This window comes from Sander lucioperca, chromosome 2 (assembly GCF_008315115.2).
Source record: "Sander lucioperca isolate FBNREF2018 chromosome 2, SLUC_FBN_1.2, whole genome shotgun sequence".
Lineage (NCBI taxonomy): Eukaryota > Metazoa > Chordata > Actinopteri > Perciformes > Percidae > Sander > Sander lucioperca.
The window spans coordinates 12,633,775-12,658,069 of NC_050174.1; the positions used below are offsets into that span (position 1 = coordinate 12,633,775).

Consider the following 24,295-nt stretch of genomic DNA (forward strand, 5'->3'; position numbering starts at 1 on the left):
CATTTTGCTAATCTTCGTGTCTGACGATTTTAGGTCTATAAAGGGGCCGTGGTAGAGACTGCTGTCCATCGTCATCAAATATCAGTCTCTTTCTAATACTCTCATAAGAGCTCCTTATTCTGTCTCTTCTGATGACGTAGTCGATGGTATCGAACTGTTTCTTCAAAATTTCCCAATCACACCATTGTATGATGAACCCGTTTTTAAACCACTTGTTGTATTCTTCGTGAGAAACAGGATATGGCTTTAGCTTCCATTCTTCACGACCTCTGGCAGCAATTACCTTCTCTCTGTCTTCACACACCCGGAGAAAAATAAAGTCCTCTGCAAGTCTGTTGAAGCGATCCGCTTCAACACGGTAGATTTTAACCCCTTTGTCACTGTCCCACTGGGATACATAAACTATCTCAGGAAATCCAGTATTGTCAAGGTCTGGACACACCACATTACGGAAAAGGACCCAGTCTTTCACCGATATTGTACACTCAGTTTTAGCATTGCTAGGTAAATCCACAACAACACTAGTGTACACCGCTAATGTCACACACCCCGCACTATATTGAATAGAATAGCAGTATCCATTGTTACCGGCATATTCTAGATCAGCTGTACAGGTTTCAGACATGTATGTACTGAAGATCTCTGGACGACATCTCTTTTTCTGTGGTGAATAGCTCATTTCAAATGTTGTACCTGTGCCGAGTCCTTCTCCTCCTTCAACAGATGACTCATCTCTATATCCAAATCTGTGGGAAGACATTGCTGAAGAGTTGTTCAAGTAAATCTCCAGCAAAAAAAGAACTGAAGTTGTTACTGAAGTTGCTCTTTTAGTGATGAAAATAGCTGGAAAATAACAAGATTAATAGCAGCAAAAACAATCCTCTAGCTAGCAAAGCATGCAAGCAAGCTAACTAGTACTGGCAGAGTGCCAAAAAAGTGAACTGCTTCCCCAAAAACCCCAAATCCCTTTTAAGACACACCCTGTAGTAGAGTGTAACACGTTTAAATAGTTTTTTAACCCTACCCCTGTTTCCGGCTTCATAGACACACCTCTTCCGGTCAATAATTTATATTTTCCATATATAACTATTTTCTGATTTCCTGCTTCATAGACACACCTCTTCCGGTCAATAATTTATATTTTCCGGATATGACGATTTTCTGATTTCCGGCTTCATAGACACACCTCTTCCGGTCAATAATTTACATTTTCCGGATATGACGATTTTCTGACTTCCGGTTTCATAGATACGCCCACTTCCGGTTTACTATTTCCGCTTCTGGTTTCATGGACACGCCCACTTCCGTCCGCCATTTTAGGTACAGTATATAACTACTTCTGATGTTGATTCTTCATCATATTACACCCTCTATTATCATTGAAACAACGTTTAAATCATATCTAGAGATCAACAGAATTTCAATGGTATTTCGATTACAGTGGATATTGAAACAATGTTGAAATCCCAGCATATCAACGAAACTTCAATGGTATTTTAGTAGCCTATACCAAAGGTTTAATCTAAAAATGTATAAATGAATATATTAAAACAGTTTTAGGCTATTATAATCCTGCTTATTGACAGCCAGGATAGGCTATGAGCAAAATATAGAAACTATGGCAGAGCCTTCTGCCTAGACTTTCTAGCACAAATGACACCCCACGCATTTAAAAAAAATGAAACAATCGTTTTTTTTGTTTGTTTTTTTTCTTTTAACGCGCCAGGGTCGGTCGTCCAGCTCCCCCCGCCGGGTCTGGGGCGTAGCGCAGCCACTTCTGCACAGCTTGAGAAAATTCATAGGCATTTCCCGTACTCAGCCGTTGAGTCAGGGCATCTAAAATAGAAAACAAGCAAAAGTACATTTTAGTTTAACATTAGCAGTAGACTAAGTCTTCTGCCTGTGAAGGATATAAACTTGATAAGGCCAGGTAGAAAAAAGTGTGTGTGTGTGTGTGTGTGTGTGTGTGTGTGTGTGTGTGTGTGTGTGTGTGGCAATAGCTAGTATCCTTCCCTCACAAACGCCTCACACTCAAGTCCTACACTAGCCTAATTTAATTTGAGCGCTACCGTTGCCCATGTTTTCCCCTCATGCCCTTCAGCTAAAAGAACGACGTCACCATAGGACCACGCCCATGACCACGCCACTCTCGTCTCTGAATCACATGTTTCAGGTGTGATAACTCTTTGATTGGCGCTAGCTTGACTGTCAAATGTGTGCTGGATGCTGCGCCGATATTTTTCCACTTTGGTCGGAAGCGTCACTGAGGTAATTTGTGGCAGAAGGGACACCACAACAAACTTCCCATCTGGAAACATTAACTGGTAAGTCTATCAGAATAAATGCAACGTCTAATAGCCTAATAGACGAATGTAGCCGTTTTTAACATCAATTTGGAAAAGTCTATCAAATAGCCTAGCTTAGGATGGAATTATTTGACAAACACGTAGGCTAGGCTACCAGTTTTATGACATAAGGCTCCAATTTGAGTGGAGTGCTTCTCCCTTCTCACCAGAGAGATAAACATATTTTAAATGTTTCTGTGTCTATCCAGTGTTACAAGCGGGTATAAGTTAGCAGCAGGTTTGATATTCGCCGGATATTCGTTTTCGATTTACCCCCGATTCAGTTTCTTCAATAAAATTCCACTACATTACGAGCATAGTATGTTGAGGACAGTTTAGGACACTGTATCAAAAACAATGACAATGGTATTTCTCGTTGCTACCGATTTACGAGCGAAAACAGCACTTCAATCTACGTTCCGGCTGTTGGCTGAGTTAGGGACCGTCTACAAATTACAGTGCTCAGGCTGGTGACATAGACTTATGGGATTCTTTCAGAAAAGAAATCACTAAAAATCAATAAAAATAACTTTTGTAATTCTGATTACTGTAGTAGTAGCCAATGGTGGTCTACTAGTTACTACAGGTCATATTTTTGTCATATGTCACATTATAGTGAAACAGGATGGAATTAAAAGCTTAAAATATTCACCAAAAATCAACAAAAGTACATTTCCTCATTCTGATTGCTGTAGTAGTTGCCAAAGGCAGGGTGCTACGTACTACAGGTGCATTTTTGCTGATATCGTGCATTATGGTGAAACAGGATGGAATTGCTCTGAATGTGGACTGAAAGTTCCTTTGGCCTTACAAATCCAAACAAAAGATATTCTTTGGGTAAGTATCATAACGTCAGTGATAAAATATCAATGTATGAAAAAGCACTGGAGTTAATGTGACTTGGTTTATGGTTTCTACAGATTGAATGCGGTAAATGCAACAGATGATTCCATGCATCTTGCCTTGGAATGACAGATGCCAGTGTTCCAGACAAAGACATTGCATGGTATTGTGCAATTTGCATTTAAGAAATACAAAAGGAATGCAAATATTGTAAATAGTTAATAACACTATGAATGTTTGAAGATTCATGAGGTCAGAAAAAATGTCTCCTGTAGTAACAAAGTCTATAGCTACATGTTTTTTACATTTTGGCCAGCAATAGCCTAAGTCAGTCACTAGCCTAAGGCATTTCTTGTCTACTAATAAATTACGTTCTGTAGTAGAAGATAGAAGACTGGGAAAGAGAAAATCCGTGACGATGTAAAAGTTTTGTGGGGCAAGGTTAGAGGAAAAGTCAACGTGAAAGATCCATTATTATATTATTTATTATGTTTATTTTTATTTATCTTTTCTGCCTCTTGTTTATTATTACAGTATTTTTATTTTTATTTAAGTGTCGCTGCCTATTATTTATTACTTTATTTATATCTTTATTTAAGTGTCGCTTATTATTATAAATATTGTTATTTATATTTTTTATTTATGTTTTGTTAAGAAATACAAGTCTCTTAGCTATAGGCTATTCATGACAGATTTTGTTCTATGTTGTTTATTCTACAAAGTGAGATCATTTTGGGGTCATATTGCCCTATAGGGGTTGAATAACAAAAGTATAGTGAATAAGAAAATTAAGCTCCACAAAATGAAAGAGGAAAAAAATACTAATTAAGGGGATCTTATTCAACAAACAAGGAAATGAGGTAACCAAAACAGGAAAATGTCTATTCCGTCAACTCCTTTTGATAAATGATCTGATAATGTCATCTGACCTGTAATAAGACATACTCTGGCAACTACATCCAAGAGAATAAGAACATGTATTTTTATTCATCACTGGGCTTTGTTTTTGTTTAAGAACCATGCCTACATCCATCCTTCTTTACTACTCTGTAATTAAAAAATGACTTGTTAACAATGCCTTTGGTGTGTTTTTTTTGTAATTATTCCCGTTCTGTTACACTAAAAAAAATCCACCTATATTAAGTAGCAGCCTAGCAACAAGCCCATTACATCAAACAGAATGTGAAAGTCTTTTCATTGAATTTTAAACAATTAATTCCATCCTGTTTCACTGTAATGTGACATATGACAAAAATATGACCTGTAGTACGTAGCACCCTGTCTTTGGCAACTACTACAGCAATCAGAATGAGGAAATGTACTTTTGTTGATTTTTGGTGAATATTTTAATCTTTTAATTGCATACTGTTTCACTGTAATGTGACATATGACAAAAAATATGACATGTAGTACGTAGCACCCTGTCTTTGGCAATTACTACAGCAATCAAAATGAGGAAATGTACTTTTGTTGATTTTTGGTGAATATTTTAATCTTTTAATTCCATCCTGTTTCACCATAATGCACGATATCAGCAAAAATGCACCTGTAGTACGTAGCACCCTGCCTTTGGCAACTACAGCAATCAGAATGAGAAAATGTACCTTTGTTGATTTTTGGTGAATATTTTAAGCTTTTAATTCCATCCTGTTTCACTATAATGTGACATATGACAAAAATATGACCTGTAGTAACTAGCAGACCACCATTGGCTACTACTACAGTAATCAGAATTACAAAAGGTCTTTTTTATTGATTTTTAGTGATTTCTTTCCTGAAAGAATCCCATAAGTCTATATGTCACCAGCCTGAGCACTGTAATTTGTAGACGGTCCCTAACTCAGCCAACAGCCGGAACGTAGATTGAAGTGCTGTTTTCGCTCGTAAATCGGTAGCAACGAGAAATACTATTGTCATTTTTTTTGATACAGTGTCCTAAACTGTCCTCAACATACTATGCTCGTAATGTAGTGGAATTTTATTGAAGAAACTGAATCGGGGGTAAGTCGAAAACGAATATCCGGCGAATATCAAACCTGCTGCTAACTTATACCCACTAGTGTTACACAATTTTGAGAAATAGCATAGCTGAGGTAGACTTCCGCCTGCCAGATGTGATTCGGTCTCAGGTTAGCCCTTTCTTAGCTTTCACAGGCGAACTACGGAAAAGCGAATTGGCCTAGGAGTAGGCTTCACTCATTCCCTTTTTCGTTTAAAGGCCAACGCACACCGGTATTCTGTCAAACTGGGCTACTTGTCGTCGTCGAGTTGTGCTACCATTAGTCGCACCTTGACATGTATACACCAGTCGCACATAGACAGTAAAGTGATGTCGTTTTCTGAACTTACCAGACTGTTGTAACTGTTCTATTATTTGCCTTTAACCACTTAGTCATTATAGCAACATTACTGATGATTATTTATCAAAAATCTCATGTAAATTTTTGTGAAAGCACCAATAGTCAACACTATATCGTTGCGGTATCAATATTGTGGTATTTTGTCAAATATCGTAATATTTGATTTTCTCCATATAGCCCAGCACTACTTTTGGGGCAGAGAATCGATTGAGGGCATTATGTTTACTGAAAGCACTGCATTCATACTTAAGCAGAATGACTTACCAAACATGCATTTGCAGAAGGCCATTTCTTTAAAGGACCGCTTCTGTTTGGTCACATCCTTATTTTTCTTGCCAGCCCAGTTTAGGCCTGAGGCCAGCTCGTTGGTCATGCTGTATGCCAGCCTGCGCCGAACCCTGATCTCCAGGGTGGTCCCCCCAATAATTGTGAAACGGGCCACCTATCAAAATAAAAAAGTGTAACTATTTAGGGTATTTTTCAAAAGATGATGTAATGTTGCTCTATGTAGGTTTGTCAATTTTCAAGTCTGAATTTAACTGAGATTAAAGTATTAAAGTGTGATATTTGTTTGCATCCTTGTGTGGGATGAGATTAAACACAGATTAACAGATTTGTTAAACAGTTTAACAAAATTGGGCAGAGCAGTAGGGCTGCTCGATTATGGAAAAGAATATAATCACGATTATTTCTGTCAATATTGAAATCACGGTAATTTAACACGTTTACTCGTTGACTTCTGGAAAGATCTTGCAATTATTGAACTTATAAAACAATGGAAAAAGTTAAATAAATCAACAGTAAAAAAAAAAAACACAACTGTGAAATTTGCCTTAATACTTTTCCTATTTAAACTTTATTTTTTTATTCAGAACACAAGAGGAAATAAGTTTACTTGCAAAATGTAATGATTGTTTTTCTCGATTATTCTGTTTTTATGATCATTGGGAGCCAAAATCATAATCAACGATTAAATTTCGATTAATTCCACAGCCCTACAGAGCAGTGAAGTTCAGTCAGAAGAATGATGTAACTACTTTTTAACCATTAAATAATTACCATTGCCTTCCTAGCACCCTGGGACTGGAGTATCACCTCTGCGTTCTCCAGCTCCTCCATGCTGTGCAGAGGCAGTTGCAGTGGCTCTGCCGTCAAGCCCACCACCCCAGCACTTTGGCCACACCTACAGGACTGGCGGAACTCATGGAAGTCCTGCCGCAGGTCCCTCACCTCCTTCGTCAACTCTGTGACAGCGGTGAGCAGCTTCTGTAAGGTTACATCTATTGACAGGAATAAGAAATAGTTTTGGGTTGAGTGCAAAACTTAGCATTCCTTTATTTTGTAGTGGAAAAAAAAAAGCGTAAAATAAAGAAATGGTCAACACAATTTCAAATATATATGAGGGATGTTAAATGCTATAGGTAGGGGATTTAACCTAGCGACCAATCAACAACCAATCACAATATTTAATGCAGATATAGTTTTTAACTGTTCCATAGAGAACGCAAACCACTGTAATCTTTAGGTATTTCAATCACAGAGCCATTCCGTTCATATATACTGTAAATGGAATCTTATAATAATCTTAGTTTTGCACTTGCCTTTTAAAAGCTGCCTGGCGGAGTCTCTTGAGTCTGTGACAACTTGAACATTGAAAAAACATTTGTTTTATCTGTATGACTGGGTATAGGTGTTTGGAATAACATGAAACTCTCTTTTCTAAAACATACCTTCTGGAGAGAAATTGGCTGCAGACCGGGGAGTACACGCAGAAGCCACTGGCAATGACTGGAGGGGGAACTGAAAATCTTCAGCAGAGAAGGTAATGGGTTGATTGTTGGGGTAGGGCAGCGGAGACTGGCAGCTGGCTGGGGCGGGCAGGGTCTTGTAGCTGGTTGGCTTTACAAAAATGGTCTGGCAATTCGCTGGGGCTAGAGGTTGGAGTTGGGAGGATGGAGAGGGAGACTGCAGAGGGCTGGAGGCTGTTGGTGTGTATGACAAAAAGAGTTGGGGGGGGTATAAAAGACGTTACAGGTTATTAAGCTGAATTAGCTTCTCTGCTTACTTTGTTACACACACCACACTGTGGCCTATGTTACACCCCACCCTTAGGCAGCCCTTTAGGGACAAACAAAAGGTAGAGATTGGGAGGAGAACGGACAAACAGCACAGGGAACACATACAACCGTAACATATATACCTGGGAACAAAATGTTGGGAGCTACTCCGAGGTTGGCCATCTCCATCAGAGTCATCCAAGTTGTTGTAGATTGGATTTGGTCTAGAAGTGAACATGGACAAACTATAAATACACTGCATTATTTACATTTGTTCATCTGTAGTTACTGTGATATTCAAAATTTCAAAACTATTCTGATGTTACAGCAAACAAATATATTTATGATGATGGCCATGTGCACATACAATTCAGCAACTTCGCACTATGAATTTGGAAATTCATTATTACTTCTTTCTCCTTTTCAGAGGCTGTTGGCACTCCTCCTGTTTGGATGTCGGTAGTGTTGCATTGCTGCTTCAAATACCTTTCCAGGCACCTCTCTGCTTCCTCAAAGGTATCTGCAGACACAAAGTTGTTATGAAATACTGATACAAAGGGCTATGATAAAATGTCAACCAGATTTAAAAATACCCACCTCGGCTTATGAGGACCCTGACAGGCTCATAAGTCTGCCATTCTCCTGTTGGTTCATCCCTCCTCCTGATGGCAGCACGAACCTTGCCCGACTCTTTTGGAGGGTATGGAGGCCAGAAAACCTTCTCCCCCTGACGCCATATGTGTGGCACAACTTCTGTTCCACCACTGTTGAACTGCACAAGGCACCACTGCTTCATACTATTTGTTTATGGTAAAGATAATGGTTGGTTATTAATACATGAACTGATTTTATGAACTGATTTTACAAAAATGATTTACTTTGTATGTATGAGGGGAATGGCAATGAACTCTTTTTTTTATCGGGGAAAAGTATATATATATTTTTTATTATTTGGAGCTTTACAACACCAACACTGCTGCTTAAGTCCCACACTTTGTAACAGTCAATGTTGGCTGATTCAAAGGGGTATTGGACATATGACTCCTTCCTTGTAAATTTCCGGAAAATCACATGTTTCCTGAGCTACGTTGACTATGTTGTCAACAAGAGCGATGTCATCAACTATCTGGATGCAATTATCCCCAAACCTACATGATAAGGTGAAATGTTTAGTTACAACCTTTCTATACTGCTCCCCATGTTCTATATGAGACACCAATGGGCCATCATGATGGAGGTGCATGAATTTGTTGCCTTTGTTGATTTGGGTTGTCTGAGGGTCTCTTTCAGAAAGCCTTTTCACTATTTGCTGCAAAGGCAAATGAGGTTTGCGCAGTAAATGTTTTAGTTGGGCCAAATAGTTCTCATAAGGAAAGGCAGCAATGTTATATAAGGGACCATAGAGATGATATTCTGCTGCCAGGTGTGTCAGCTGGTGGACATTGTAAGTTATTTCAGTTCTGCCATATAGCTGCCCAAAGTGACTCACAAATGAAATTAGCAATTCGTGAGCACAGTCCACCATTTTCTCTGATGTCCCAGGAGATAAAAGGAGATGCATAGCAACAGAAAACAACATAAAGTTGTTAAACATCTCCAGGGGAATCGTATCTCTCAGCACTACAGGGCCAGCGTATAGCATAAAATACCGGAGTTCAGTTGCTTTCCACCTATCAATTTCTGAGAGTTCTCTGGGTTTGCGACTGAACTCAGTTGGAGTGTAAGGTGTCAGTGCCTTCAACTTCACAGAAATCTCCCCAATTGTTTTACTGCCCAACCTAGTTGCAAGACATTTGCCCCTCATCCAAATATACAGAAGCTCCCTGGTTACCCCAAGACAACATAAATGCATGTAGTCTAATTGGAACATTGTCACCATTTTCACAACACCAACTAGGGGAGACTGTGTTCGACTCAAGTGGTGGTCCTCATCAATCATGGAGGCGAAGTCTGTGTCAGTTTTTAATTTAGCATTGACATCAGGAAAGGTCATTTTGCCCTGCCATTCACCCACTTGAAAGCATTCGCAACCAGAGTAACCATTGTGACCCTTTGTGTTTTTAATAAAGGCTCGTGCAGGGGCATCGCAAATGAATGAGCACACTTTTGCCATTAGATGCTGCCCTTTATAAATTATACCTCTCTTCAAAATGTCATTAAGGTCCTTAATAAATGGGCCCAAGAATTCAGATGCACTTTTAGGCTTGCTAAGGCCACAGAACAGGCCAACAAGGAAGGGAAATCTGGTGTAATCCACATTTACCATAGCAAGAATTGGCCAGAACTGAAGTCTACTGCTTCTGAATAGTGGTAATCCATCTATATTGAACTACAACTTAAGTGTGTTCAAGTTGGCAGGTAGAGTCAAAGATTTAAGCCTCGACATCAACCCATTGGCTAGGCCAAAGTGATAGTATTCCCCACCCTCCATCTTCCTAGTTATTATTTTACCTTGCGTCCTCAGAACTGTCCGAGCATCTTTAGGCAATTCTGGATGAAACACGCGCAAAATGCTTAAAAGTGCAGTTAGTGCCACTTGAGAGACTGAAAATGTAGAGGCCCAAAATCTCAGACTCGTCATCAAAAACTCTGTAGTTGGAGTTTCAGTATCATCTGAATCAACATCATCTGAATCAACATAATTAGCTGTGTCTATTGACTCATGGGTCTCACTGAATTCTGAACTAGGCTCATAGTTCCCTATAACTGGTAGCTCCTCTACAACTGAGTGGCTAGAGGTTGAAACGGTTGGATCTACTACTTCCCTTGGTCACTCTACGTGTTCCAATGCTGTGTCAGTGTTGCCTTGCATATTTGTATTATTAAAGGTCTCCTCAAACTGCTGTAGTATCTCTGACTCTGTGGCCTCAAGCATTGACATACATTTGCGCCTCTTTGACCAGCGTGATGCCATTGTGAGTGCAGTGGTGTGCAGATTCAGAAACAGATATTAAAAAGATAATCAGATTAGGCTTATTATACTAAAGACTTGCTTACTTGATAAATGATTAATGATAAATTGAAAAAAGGACAAAAAGTAAATCACAGTGTCAGTAAACAGCAATTTAATTCAGAATCAACCACTGCCCTGATTATTTCCCCACAAAGCAGATGATAACATGTTCTTTTGCAAAGGTTTTTCTAAAGACCGAACAATTTTCACCCACGAATAATTGACTCTGTTTACTACATTTAAGTACAAGGTACCCTATAGGCCTATCACGTCACTAATTTTCTGTCACATGGCACCTCCGGGTGTCTGTGCTGTACTGTCTGAACGGAACCAGTAGTACTTTTTTTATGCACATTATGATTTAATTTACTTATTTACTAATTTACTTACTTTAATTTATTAGTACCAGTTACAAGTTTGGACACTTTGGACTGTTTTTACATTGTGGAAGAAAAACTGATGGTCCTGAAATAACACATATAGGATTGTGTATTTTTTCTTGTCTTAGTCTTCATTTTAGATTGTGTTAGATTTGAGTAGGGAAAGGCAGGTATGTTAGTAGTCAAAATAATGAAAAACTTATGAGTTATGTCCAAACTTTGGACTGTTATGGCCTACTGTAGGCTATGTGTAAACTCTGCTGCTTGTTGTTTGTATATTGTTGGTATATTGTATATGCCAATTTGTTTGTACAGCTCTAAGATAATAAAAGCATGCCATGTTCCACTATAATCTGTGTGTGGTGGAGTCATGTGGGCGCATTCACCTATAACAATAATATTGTTGAAAATATACATTTAAATAAATAAATCATATATGTCAAGTATCTCTCTTTAGTTTATTAACATTAATCACCAATAACAACATTGTAAACTCTGAATATTAAATTAGCCGACTTTGTTTTTAGAATGATTAGAATACCAATGCAACTTCCTGACACTCGTAACAGCAACACACCGTTCTCTTAATACATCCATGCAACACACACACAGGCTGCCTGCTAGCCTCATGGCTAGAAACCCATGGGGAAAACCCATACAGTTAAAGAAAGTATAAAATAATATAAAATTATATATATGTCAATGGGAAAACCCTGACGAACTTCCGGCTGCTATGTCACCCGGATCGTTAGTCTGATTGGTTGAAGCACTATCCAATTGCGCCCAGAGGAACGGCGTCCGTTGGTGACGCCCCTTTGGAAATGAGCTGGGAATGAATGAACGAACGCTCCCCAGACACAACCAGGCTAGCTGCCTGCTGCCTTCGGCTGTCTAAGTAGGCTAGGCTAAACTACGAACTTGTTTCGGACGGCCTAGCAAGATAGCAACACAGAACGCCGTTGCCATGATACCGACAGTTTGGTATTTTATAGATTAGGACAGATTATTTATGGAGAAAATGGAGTGTGTGCAGATGTCAACCACTTACTACAGTATGCATTTGCTGCAGTCCATCTGGATTCATTTTGGGTCTCATTGAAATTTAATTTAGTTTGGCTGGCACAAATGTTGGCATTTGTATCAATGTCAGAAATTGTAAAATAGCGGTGCTGTGTTAATAGATTTCACGACATTCTCCCCTAATGTATAATGGTACAGACATGTATTTTCGAGCTAGCTATCACAAAAATAGACTGGACGCAGAGGTTTTGCTAACTTATTGTAACCTGTTGGAAGCGAACCACGATAGCCGAAGTTACATTAACGTTGGCAGATTTTGACGTTTAAGAAAATCTATGACTGCAGCACTACGTGGGTATTACTACACTAACCATCATATTAACGAGTAACAGTTGTAGCCTAACAGTACAATTCATTCATATTGAACATTACATAAGCAACCTTACCTGATCGTATGGGTCCCAGGTCCAGAAATGATCTGTGTCCGCGCACTACGTTGGTCTACCACCCGATGATCTCCCGGTCAACCAAAAATCAATGGATTTTCAATCATATTTCCCGGTCAACTATGTATCGACGCATTTTAAATCATATTGCCTGATCAACTATATGTCGATGGCTTTTCAACAACAGGTCTTTTCCCGGTCAACTCTAAATCAATGACTTTTCAACACATTGGCAATATCACCCGGTAAACCAAACATCAATGCTTAATCAATCATAAAGATAATAGATCAATGTTGTTGCCATCAACATTAATAATGTCAGGTTTCATCGATATGGTAATGGTAATTCAACATTTATTTTGCATTGAAATTTCAATATCAACCATAAAGATGATTCAGACGGAAAATCAATATTTATTCAATGTTTGCTTGCTGTCTGGGTTAAAGATTCAAGACGATTGAAATCACGGCCTAGGACGAGTTCGAAAGAATGTAAAACACCTGAAAAATGCATAATTAAAAATGGCCGCCTTCCTGTTGGGCGGAGCTAATGAAGGTAAATGGGAAATATGTCTGCAATGATTAGAGCAATATGGGTATTAAATCTGGTGAAGATCGGAGCAACTATGTCCAAGTTAAGGCCTTCCACGGATTAGGGGGCGCTATGGAGCCCACTTACAGGTATGGGCCAAATCGCTGTACAGTCTCGCAAAACTCCCAGGTGTTTATGTGGGCGCCAATTTTTGTGAGTTTTCGTATATACTGAGGCCATCAAAAATGTGCCCAAGTGCTAAAACCCAATTAGGGGGCACTATAGAGCAACCATACCACTCCCAAGCCTAAATGTGAATTCAGATGAAAGTTTACTATTGTGCAGATGGCTGCAAAATCTTGAGTTTTCGTGCATCCTAAAGTCCTCAAACAAGTGTTTGTAAAATGAAGATTTTTTTACACGAAAACCAATATTTTGGAAATTATAGAATTTTGTAATTTTTTTCTAAAAATAGCACCATGGACTTGAAGATGAGACCTATGTTCCTTCAAAAGTTGGTATATTAACTTATTACTTTTGTCCAATTTAAGGCGCACGTTAGGGGGCGCTATGGAGCCCCCTGGCAACACCCCACCCGAGCTCAATCACTACAGAACTTTGCAATTTTCACCAGTTGTGACGTGTGCAAATTTCTGAGTTTTCGTGCATGCTACCCCCTCAAAAATGCGACGAAGAATTGGGAAAACTAATAATCTCACCAAAAGCAATAGGTTCCTTCGCACTTTGGTGCCTTGCACTTTCGTGCTCGGTCCCTAATTAACGCTTTAAAAGCGTCGTAGTTGAGGTCCTGTTGTGTTCAGGGGGAAATAGGTGGACCCAAATGCAGAGGCAAGGCAAGCAGGCAGGCAGGCAGGGGAAGGATTGAGCTCGAGAGTTTATTTAAAACACAAAAATGCAGGAGATCCAAAAAATGAGGCAGACAAAAACAACAAAAGGAATCCAAAGAAAGCAGGCAAAAACTAAAGTCCAAAAATAATGAAAACACGAGGAACAAACTAACAGCAAACTAATGGGAACAAAGTGAGAACAAAGGGAAGAATCCAAACCTGGTAAACTAGATGCAAACACACTGGGAACAGACACAAACTGCCTGGAAAGAAAACAAACACCAACAATGATCTGACACAGGACAAGGGGAACACAAAGACTAAATATACAGGGTAACGAGGTAACACAAGACAGGTGACACAAGGGCTGGGAAACAGGTGAAATACATTAGGGCTGGGCAGTACAATCAAAAAAGGCGGGAAAACACAAGACATAAAGTAAAACCAGACTAGACAAGACAGAAAACCAAACTATCAAAATAAAACAGGAAACTGAGCAAAATACAGAACAGAAACAGACTACCAAAATAAGATAAAACACACCAACCCATAACAGGTCCTCCTCTCAAATAATGCTGCTGCTGAAGCTTACTGGTATACTGGGATTTCTATGGAATGGATTCTTTCCATAGACAGTATATAAGAAGATTCTTCGCCTGCTCAGTCGCCCAAAACTCAGAGATGGGAAGTAACAAAGTACAAATACTTTGTTACTGTACTCAAGTAGATTTTTCAGATATTTTTACTTTACTATTTATTTTTGTGCCGACTTTTTACTTTTACTCCTTACATTTTTAACATGAATATCGGTACTTTCTACTCCTTACATTTTACAAAATTGGTACGTTACTTTAGTTTCAAATAATTTCAGTGGAGTTACCGTTATTATTTTTTGCGTCATCAATACCGAATTCATTCTAATTGGATGGGAATATTTGACGCACCACTACAAGATGACTCGACAGATTCGGCGGCATTCATTCGCTGCAAATCACTGCGGCTTGATGGTGGTAACGTTAGCACATAGTAGTATGGACGGCAACATGATTGAAAATGAAGAAAATGGAGATCCCAGAGATTCGGCAGACAAGCAGCAAGACATTCCCAATCATCCTTGGCCTTATCTGAGAGAGATGTTTGAGATAGTAGGCATCAGGAATGACTGTTAGTTGTAACTCTAAAAGTATGGGGAACTTCTTAATTAATGTCTGTTTAGTAATTCATATTTTATCCTTTATTTTCTTTCCAGAAGCCATATTTGAGCACACACACAGTGGCTGTGTCTTGCTGCCTATTTGTACACTTCAAACACTTAGTTTTAAGTATAAAGTGTAGATAACGCAAAAAGTCAGTGCACTGAAAGTACCCGATGACCCCCTAAAAACGGTCTAAAAATGTCAGTGTGGAACGATGGACCCTACTTGCACTAAACGGGCGCCACCTTGACTACAAAGTGAAAGGGAGCCCCTGACCGGCAGCTGATTGGACGAACACGTCACGTGGGTCTGGCTGCTCGAGAATTTCTGTCATGGTGGCTCAGACGGAATACGATCTTGTATTTTACGAAAATAGTTCACCGAAACGTGTTTCTGAAAACATTTTAAGAGAGAAATAGGCCACACAGTTGCTGAATCTGTCTTCATTTTAGATCGACAAAGGTCAGTTTAAAAGATTTTCGTCAGATTTTGAGAGGCGGCGAGCCGAGCTGGCCACTCCTCATTTGCATACAGGAAAGCGGGCTGGAAAATCGCGTTCACATGTGTTGCGTTCATCACGTTCATCCCGCTCTTCATTTCCAGTAAGTGTTTTAACATAAGTGTTCATTTTGGGACAATGCTAACCATTGAAAGTGGGCACTACGGCAGTAAGTGGTCAGTGCACATTAGCAGTGTACTGATGGAAGTATGCGGAATGAGACACAGCCTTACAGTACGTGTAGATTCCTTTAAATGTTATGGGGAAGATTAAAAAAGAGAAACTGGATCTGTGAATTCTCACAGAATCACAACTGAATTCATATCTTTCTACTCAGTCAGAATCGTATTAACCTGGAGTCCCAGTCTCTGTCACAATAATCATATATGTGATGTTTTAGGCTTATTGCCAGACATCTATTTAAAGTGTAGGCAATGGCATATAAGAGCCTTTTTTTCCATGTCCACTGAAGTTTCTAGTAACATCTGTGTGGTCCAGGTAGCTTTGCATAAAAAAATGCTTGTCATTCGCAAGGCTACTTTTACTTTTATACTTTAAGTAAATTTCCAAGACTGTACTTTGTTACTTTTACTTGAGTAAAGAAGTTAAATCAGTACTTCTACTTTTACCAGAGTATTTTTTAACACAAGTATCTGTACTTCTACTTGAGTATGGGAAGTGAGTACTTTTGCCATCTCTGCCAAAACTAGGCTGGGATACCTACCTAACGTTACATTCTCAGGTTCAGCTGGTTCAAATTAGTTGAGCTGCTCCACAATCTTTCCACGTACGTACCCTTGGCAACATCAGTGGTTGGGAATCACCATAGACAGTCAAATTAAATCACTGAGGTCTGTTTGGGCCATGGTTTGGGTGCTTGGGAAAGAATTGTCCTCATGTCGCCCTCTTGTGGTTAGAGCTAAACGCCAAAGGAAGCTAGCGTTGCCAACAAACCTACAGTTGACGGGCTTGGTAGATCCATAGGTAGGCTTAGCATCAAGTTAAGTAGGCTAAATGTATCCTATACGCTAAACAGTATTAAGTACGACGTTTTAAGAACTTGCCGTGCGCTCCCATTGCCCGAGAGCAACACCTCGGGGTTTCGGTTTTCAAAACATTCAGATGAAAATCTGCGTCGTATTTCCGTAGATGTGTCAGTGAATGCCTCATTTGTAATTGCTATATTTTCCTACAACAACTGAACGCAACACGTGTGCCTCCCGCTCCGCTTTGGTCACGCGGTCAATGACATCAGTAAAAGCTTTACTGAGGCAGATGTGTACTGTAACGTTACAACACATGTAATATAGTATCACCTGTGAGCACCAGGGCTTTATTCTCACCGTGAGTGGACCTACCGGGACGGACCCAGCAAAACCAGATAATCAAAACATTAGGATAAACCGTTTTAAGGACAGGGTGCCTCTATTGAAGCTAACAGTTGTAAGCTTAGCTAGCATACCTGGTGAACTTTTACCATCGCTGCTCAGTGTGTTTGACAATCAACTTTATCCAACTCGAGCAAGCTAGCTAACCGGGCAGCTGACGCTATATAACGTCAGCTAAATGCAAGGACGGACTTTGAACTCTACAAGGGTACGATTTCAGTTTTGCTAACTGTCGAAGAGTTTCTGGCTCTCAGTCCGACTTCCTTGTGTCGTTCGAGGTCATTCTGTAGCCTCTTAGCCAGTGATTATCGGGAAGCTAGTCATGAAGAGCCTACCGTATTTCTGCCGGGGAGAGGTCATTCGAGGCTTCGGGAGAGGAAGCAAAGAACTGGGAATCCCCACAGGTAAGTTCATTATCTGCCATTAATCTGTATGAGCTTTTGAGTAACGTTAGCTAATAAGCTACAATATACGTAGCTTACGTTAGGTCAGTTAGTCAGAATTGGTCCACAGTAATTTAACCAGAGAAAGAACAAGAGTAGTGTTAACGTTAGATAATTAACATTGGCAGTCTGTGGTTTTGACCTAATGTCCGCCAGCCTTTCTCGGATGATTTGGCAGACAACCTGATTACTGTCCATTCATAATTGTTGCAGTTACCAACTTGCACTGAACAGCATTGATGACGACACCTTTTTGACGCAACGACCGCGCATTGTTTTTCTGACTGCGGTAAATGTTAGTTGAGTAACGGAACTTGACAGATGTTTCCAGAAATGTGTAGTGACGTCATACCTTAATCCAGTGGTTCCTGTCGGTACACGATCCGTTCTGCCTGCACGATCCGTTCTGCACATGCGCAAAATGTTCGCGCATGCGCGGTTGTACGAGGATTTACGACACTGCACGATCTGTTCTACGCTTCCGGTCGACAGCCAAGCTAACGTTAGTTTAGCTAACAGCTAATTCGGCTAACTGCTAGCTGAGACAACATGTAATAACTTTAAAAGACCCTCAAAATAAAACGTGAAAATAACCGTTAACATATATAACAGCTGTTACGTCAGTTCTACTTTACTTGTGCTCATTTAAAATACAATCACTCAATACTTGTCTTTATTGTTATTACTGTGAAGTCTTAATTTAGCTGTAGCCTGCTTTTCCCATTACGTTTGAGTTAACGTTATTTTAGACTGAATCTAGCTGTCAGCTAGCGGTTAGCCGAATTAGCTGTTAGCTAAACTAACGTTAGCTTCCCGGTGGAGGCTAGCCATAGGCTAGCGTGGAACAGATCGTGCAGGTCGTATGGATACGTAAAACAGTATTATCTTGCGCATGTGCAGAACGGATCGTGCAGGCAGAACGGATCGTGTACCGACAGTTCCCAAACTGAGGAACCAAACAGAATTGAGGCACAAGATCTAAAAACGGTTTGTTTGTTTTTCCAGGAAATTGTCAAACCATATGGTAAGCGAAATAAAAACAGGGAACACAGTTTAATTTAATATTTAGCCTATATAAATATGATATATTTTATATTTATATATAAAATAATATATATATATATATATTATTATAAAATTATATTTATATATATATATATATATATATATATATATATATATATATATATATATATATATATAATATCAGCTTTTATAAAAGAGATTTTTGTCCCCAACCATGCATAGCTTCGAAACATTTGCCAAAAGTACCCAGTGTGTTACCCACTGTAACAATTTCATATCTAATAATATATAATATTATTAATTTCTAGCCCTGCCAACTTAACATCCAGTAAAAATGTTTCTCTAACTAGAGTTCTCTGGTTTTAAAAAAAAATGTCTTCATCTGATTTTAGGTGACATTGAGCAAGACACTAACTTTCAGGAGGAGTGGTTTCCCTTACCTTGTTCTTTCCTTCCCCTGACTCTTCCTCCCTTTCTCTCTCCCATCTCCAGCCAACTTCCCTGACTCAGTGGTGGACAATCTTCCAGCAGATATTGGCACAGGAATCTACTATGGCTGGGCCTGCGTCGGTAATGGTGATGTCTACAAGATGGTGATGAGCATTGGCTGGAACCCTTACTACAAAAATACCAAGAAGTCCATGGTCAGTACAAGAAAAGCACCATTCACTGCAAACTGTTTTAGAAAGCGTGCACTTTGCCAATCTATTTATAAGATGTTAAATAGTCTTTGACAATCCATGGTTTAAAGGCAGCCATGGTCACACTGTGGGTATTAAATTCCCCACAGTGGGACAAAACATATTTGAATTAAAAAATGAATAACCGCTCTTAAAAATAAAATGAATACCCCTTGTGTTGAGAGAAAAGAATAGTAGATAAAGTTTGCAATATAACACATTTATGGACACATTTCTTTAAGCAGCACCCTAAACTGTTCAGTAAAATGAAATGATTAAAGTTGTGAATTAAGTCACAAGATTGGCGCAAAGATTTAAGTCCTTAAAATATGCTGTTTTCAAGATAGTCATTTTATTATTAAAATAGTATTGTATACTTCGTACACACTCCATACTCAGCCATTGTTCTTCATTTATTCTGCATCTAAATTCCATTCATTTCATTTCAGCCATTCTAATACATTCTGGTTTGATAACACAATATAATTGCAGTTCATCACATTTGACAGTTGCAGTACTCTTGTAAGGAATACTTTTTTTTATTCTAGGAGACTCATGTGATTCACACATTTAAAGAGGACTTTTATGGGGAGATTCTCAGTGTTGTCTTGGTGGGCTACATCCGTCCAGAGAGAAGCTACAACTCACTTGGTACGACACCGCTCTCGCTCTCTCTCTCTCTCTCTCTCTCTCACTCTCACGCACGCACGCACACATACGCTTCTATGTTTGTATGCCTGCACTCAAAGGTCTAAGATTTCTAATGCTTCCAGATTTAATCTTTTTTTTTCTTCCTCTTAACCCACCATGATTCCCCTCTTCCATACACTCAATTATTCTTCTCTTTGCACCTGACTTCTTTTCTGCATGTCTTCATTTCTCCTTAATTTCTTTTTTTTAACAGAAGCGCTCATTGCAGCCATAAACAGCGACATTGAGGAGGCCAAGGTCACGCTGGAGCTCCCCGAGCATCTCAAACTGAGAGACGACAACTTCTTCACCAGCGCTCCCAGCTCATCGTCAGCCCTGTCCTCCAACACTGCATCCACATCACAGACTATTATAAATGGTCACTGACAGCTGGCTGTGACTGTACCACTTTGTGTACACACACACACACACACACACACACACACACACACACACACACACACACCAACCAGAAAACACATAAGTTTCTATATACACACAGGTGTATGCACTAATTAAAATGTACAGCCTCATTCTGAGATCTCTGACCCGTCATCATGGCTGCATAAACAAACAATCTTTTTTTTATTGTATTTTTCTTTTACCTCCTTAATGTGTCTCAATTGTTTAACTTCCTGAATGTTTTTTTTGCAGGCTGCTTTTGTATATACTCCCACCAGATTGCCTCATCTAATAGCATAACTGTGTATCTCTTTGTTCTTACTGGTCCTGCTGTATATTTGGAATCTTTTATGTAAGAAGGTACCTTAAAAAAATACAGATTTTAGCATGAGGGTGACCACAAGTCATTTTGTAATAATTTGTATATAACGAAAGACGCAAATGGACCGCAATTATTTATTCTAGTTTACACAGGGACCAGGGTTACTGCATGTAGAATTAAAGGTTCAACAATACATTTATATGTCAGTTTTGTTATTTCCATATATTAGGGTAAGATGCAATGGGAATACAATTATTCTAAATTTGTAAAGCATAAAAAATAGGATAAAATATTAAAAGTTATGCACATGGCTGGCCAAGAGCTCTTTTTGTGACATCACTGGCTGATAACCGCCTGAATGTTGTTATTGTCCTAATATCAGTGATATCAATGATTTCTTATTATGTAATTAAACTAAAAAAGATCTCAGAACTTACATTTTCCTGTTATTTCCCCCTCAAATCAATTACTAAAAGTTAAGAAAATTCCTGTAAGATTGCTTTACATGCGCTCCAATGAATTCTGCACTCGTAAGAGTCATATTTTCAGCAAAAGCAGAGCGGAAGTAAGTCAAACGTCACACTGGGTATGGGAATGTGTAGATAAGTGTCACAGCAAGAATAAGAACTAAAGCATCGGTCTGGCACATGAAGGGAAAGCCAATGTCAACGGCAAGCACACTTATGCGAAGGAGGTACAGTGGCAGACATCCCTGAGTCGGTTGTGTCTATTTGTTAGGTTTAATATGAGAAAAGACACTGGACTCAACCTGCTCTGCTGGGGATCAGGGCCCAAAATTAGCACCATCTACTAGCCAAATGCTGATAAAATGTGCAAGTGGCTGGTAGCTTTTCTTCACTCACCAAAAAACAATGGTAATCTATTGAGTGGCTGGTACAATTTGAACATTCACTAGCCAGTTGGCTGGTGGACAAATAAGTTAATTTTGGACCCTGCTGGGAATAAAGTGTCATATTACCAAAAGCCAACTTTAAATTGATGTTACATTAACCTTATATATCATGAAAATAATTTGACATAACAGTGCTTAAGCAGCTAAGAAATTAGAACAACTTGTCTTTCGGTAATAATAAAGTATTTATCTCTAAAGGGTCCTCATTATCAACTAGTATGAGAACAGTGAACATTAAATAGACAACAATGGAAATGTGATCTTATAATAACCCCCTGTGACACAGATGAGGAACCAGTTAAATTAAGACCACACTTACATCGGTTTACATAGGCTCAAAACGGATCTCTACTTAATTAAAAGTATACTATATTAATTTAGCTTTCTTACATAACACAATCTCTCACCAAATCCAATGTGAACATGTTACTCGGCTCAACAATTACAGTGAACGGCTAACAGCAGTCACTTTTGTGTTGATTTGCATGCAATTCTTTGCCAGATCACTTCAACTCACTTTTGTACAACAGCAGGTTAATTCATAACACATTTACATCAAGAGTACACACTCACAACATAGATCAAAATCCAGCTTTATTATGAAACAATGATTCACAGCACATTTCACCTCATCCAAGTACAGAGAAAGATCCTAATCATTTACTCTTCACACTTTTCTGTGGGTGGGACGCACATCTGTTATTATCTCAGGGAGACAGCAAAAAAGGCAGATGCACAACCCTAAAGTCAAAACAGACCTAGAGTAGAAATAAATACCTTTAAGGAACAAGTCCTGCAAAATCACTTCTGCAACATTTTGCTGTGTTTTGAGCAGTACTATTCTGAACACACGCACAGACAAGCATATTTCAGCATTTCACTGTGGCCTAAACAAGATGAAACCACTGAGAAAAGATTTTCCTCTCTGTGTAAAGACTCAAAGTACCACACAGGGTTACAGATCAGATTGTACTTCAGTATAAAGTTTCCTTTGAGTTTTGAGGTGACTCCTGCAGCGCGATACACTGTCCATTTTACAAATTTAACAAAGACATAGTGTAACACAAAAAGTAATGACAGTAATGTTACAACTGTTATTAATAAGAGCTTTAAACCAGATGATGTAGAAACAGAGGACGTATATCCCATTAGGCAAATGTAATATACTTCCTCTGTTTCTAATGTCATAAGCATTCTGTCCATATGTGGAGTCTGGGTTGTTAATAAAATAGACTTAAATTTGAAATTAAATGTAATGTCCTTTCTCTAAGCGATATCAGCGGACAATAACTACTGCATCATTTTATGTTTTGTAAACATATTTTCTTTAAATGATATGATTTATTCTAGAAAATGTAAACAGGCACATTAAAAGTTATATGATTGTCAGCACATTCAAAACTTTCCCTGAGGTTTGAGACTCAAAAAAGAAATCAAACTCCAGTGTTGGAACTATACCATGGCCTTTGGGGGAGCCCACTTTTCGTGTGCTTGCGACTTACAATGACTTACAAAGATACATAACAGCTACAAGTGTATGCACTATACAGGATTTACCCTATTATACTTTATCAACAGGAATTGATAGGTCAAACAGCAACAAAGCGTCAGGCTGTCTTTGAGATTTCACATGAACAACTGTTAAAAGTTACTCAGGCTACCGAAGAATACCATAATTCCTCCGTTCAATTAGGCCTAAGCGACGCACCCCAAGCTTCCATCCTTAACCTTTTTGCCAGCAGCGTGTTAGGATTTGAACAAAGTGCTGTGTGTCCACAGTGTGTGCAGACTGTAGTTACAGTACTGCCTGAGGCCTTTTGGAGGCGCAACACTTAGGTTTTAGTTGTTGATCTCCCTGCAGAGGAAATGGTCTCTAACATGTTCCGTTTGAGCTTCACCTTTACTCTGCAAACAAAAGTGTATTGGGAGTTGCACCTGGAATTGCCTATAATACTGAAAACAAAGGATACAGCCAATGGCCAAGTGTGACTTTGCTCAAGATGCAAAGGTGTTATACTGTCAGCTATTCCATCAATCAATAGATCATATCTCTCAAGGGTTAAAGACGACACAAGGGTTAACAAACAGCCATGTATATGGGCTCTTCCAGTCTCTCCACTGCTGGCTGTTCCAATTTAACGGGAGAGAGGAGCAAGAGGGTTAGGATCGTGACCGGTCTCTGACGAGCTGTTACCACCACCATCTTCAGCCAGAGAGGACATTATTTCTTCAGCTTCTTCTTGTGTTGTCACCCCGGCGGGAGGTGTGCCAACAGGGCTTGCAGCAGGTGAATCGGTCGTGCTATTAACGCCATCACTACACAGTTTCTTAGTAAAACCAAAATGAATTAAACTGCCTTGTTTTCTTTTTGCCATGGCTATATGATGCTAACTGCAGAATGGATTTCAAGGACTTTGCACGCCAATTAATGGCCTCCAATGTTTATATTTTTTCTACGAATCTTTGAATCTTTGAATTAACCAACAGTTAAACAACAGTCTATGGAGTTAACATGTAGGCCTACTAAACATGAGTTTAATTTGCACCTCAGCGCCACCACGTCTTGATGTTCATGACAAGAATAGCATGTATAGTTATCTTTATTGAAGTGAATTAGGTTTAAATCGCCGTCATGCATGAATGAATGATATTTTTGCAATTTTACACATAGTAATCCACGATGATCACATTACACAAAACTGAAATTGCACGTCAAAATGATAAACTGTTAATATTTTTAGAGACCCCCCCCTCCCCAAAATTTCACAAATCACGTTTTCAGGGGAGCCCATGTCTTATTAAGGGGAGCCGAGCTCCCCCTAGCTCCCCCGTAGTGCGCACCCTGTCAAACTCTTCTTCCCAGTCAAAGTAATAGGTTGCATAATCCAACAGTATACCAAAACTATTTATGTTGAGGCTAGACCAATCATCAACAGCCAACTTGACCTAGCA

The 24,295-nt window shown here is 39.1% G+C and overlaps 2 protein-coding genes across 5 annotated transcripts; one reads left to right on the forward strand and one right to left on the reverse strand.

Moving 5' to 3' along the window:
• Positions 1 to 6,892: 6,892 nt before the first annotated feature.
• Positions 6,893 to 9,929, reverse strand: LOC116056851. Of its 2 annotated transcripts, XR_004895249.1 has the most exons (5): positions 8,203 to 9,929; positions 8,016 to 8,125; positions 7,749 to 7,829; positions 7,279 to 7,530; positions 6,893 to 7,191 (listed from the first exon to the last, which is right to left on the reverse strand). XR_004895249.1 is itself a non-coding variant. In XM_035992595.1 (3 exons), exons 1-3 carry the CDS (start codon positions 7,801 to 7,803, stop codon positions 7,100 to 7,102), a joined length of 399 nt encoding a protein of 132 aa, XP_035848488.1. In that variant the 5' UTR covers positions 7,804 to 8,035; the 3' UTR covers positions 6,893 to 7,099. The 2 variants fall into 2 exon arrangements, 1 of the variants encoding a protein (XP_035848488.1); XM_035992595.1 differs by lacking the exon at positions 8,203 to 9,929 and having other exon boundaries at positions 7,749 to 8,035.
• Positions 9,930 to 16,690: 6,761 nt separating this feature from the next.
• rfk (riboflavin kinase) lies at positions 16,691 to 20,866 on the forward strand. 3 transcript variants are annotated; one of them, XR_004895252.1, is made up of 5 exons: positions 16,691 to 17,271; positions 18,829 to 18,980; positions 19,565 to 19,667; positions 19,921 to 20,146; positions 20,191 to 20,866. XR_004895252.1 is itself a non-coding variant. In XM_035992598.1 (5 exons), exons 1-4 carry the CDS (start codon positions 17,190 to 17,192, stop codon positions 20,091 to 20,093), a joined length of 510 nt encoding a protein of 169 aa, XP_035848491.1. In that variant the 5' UTR covers positions 16,691 to 17,189; the 3' UTR covers positions 20,094 to 20,142; positions 20,175 to 20,866. The 3 variants fall into 3 exon arrangements, 2 of the variants coding, with proteins under 2 accessions (XP_035848491.1, XP_031164997.1); XM_035992598.1 differs by having other exon boundaries at positions 19,921 to 20,142; positions 20,175 to 20,866; XM_031309137.2 differs by having other exon boundaries at positions 19,921 to 20,866.
• Positions 20,867 to 24,295: the final 3,429 nt, after the last annotated feature.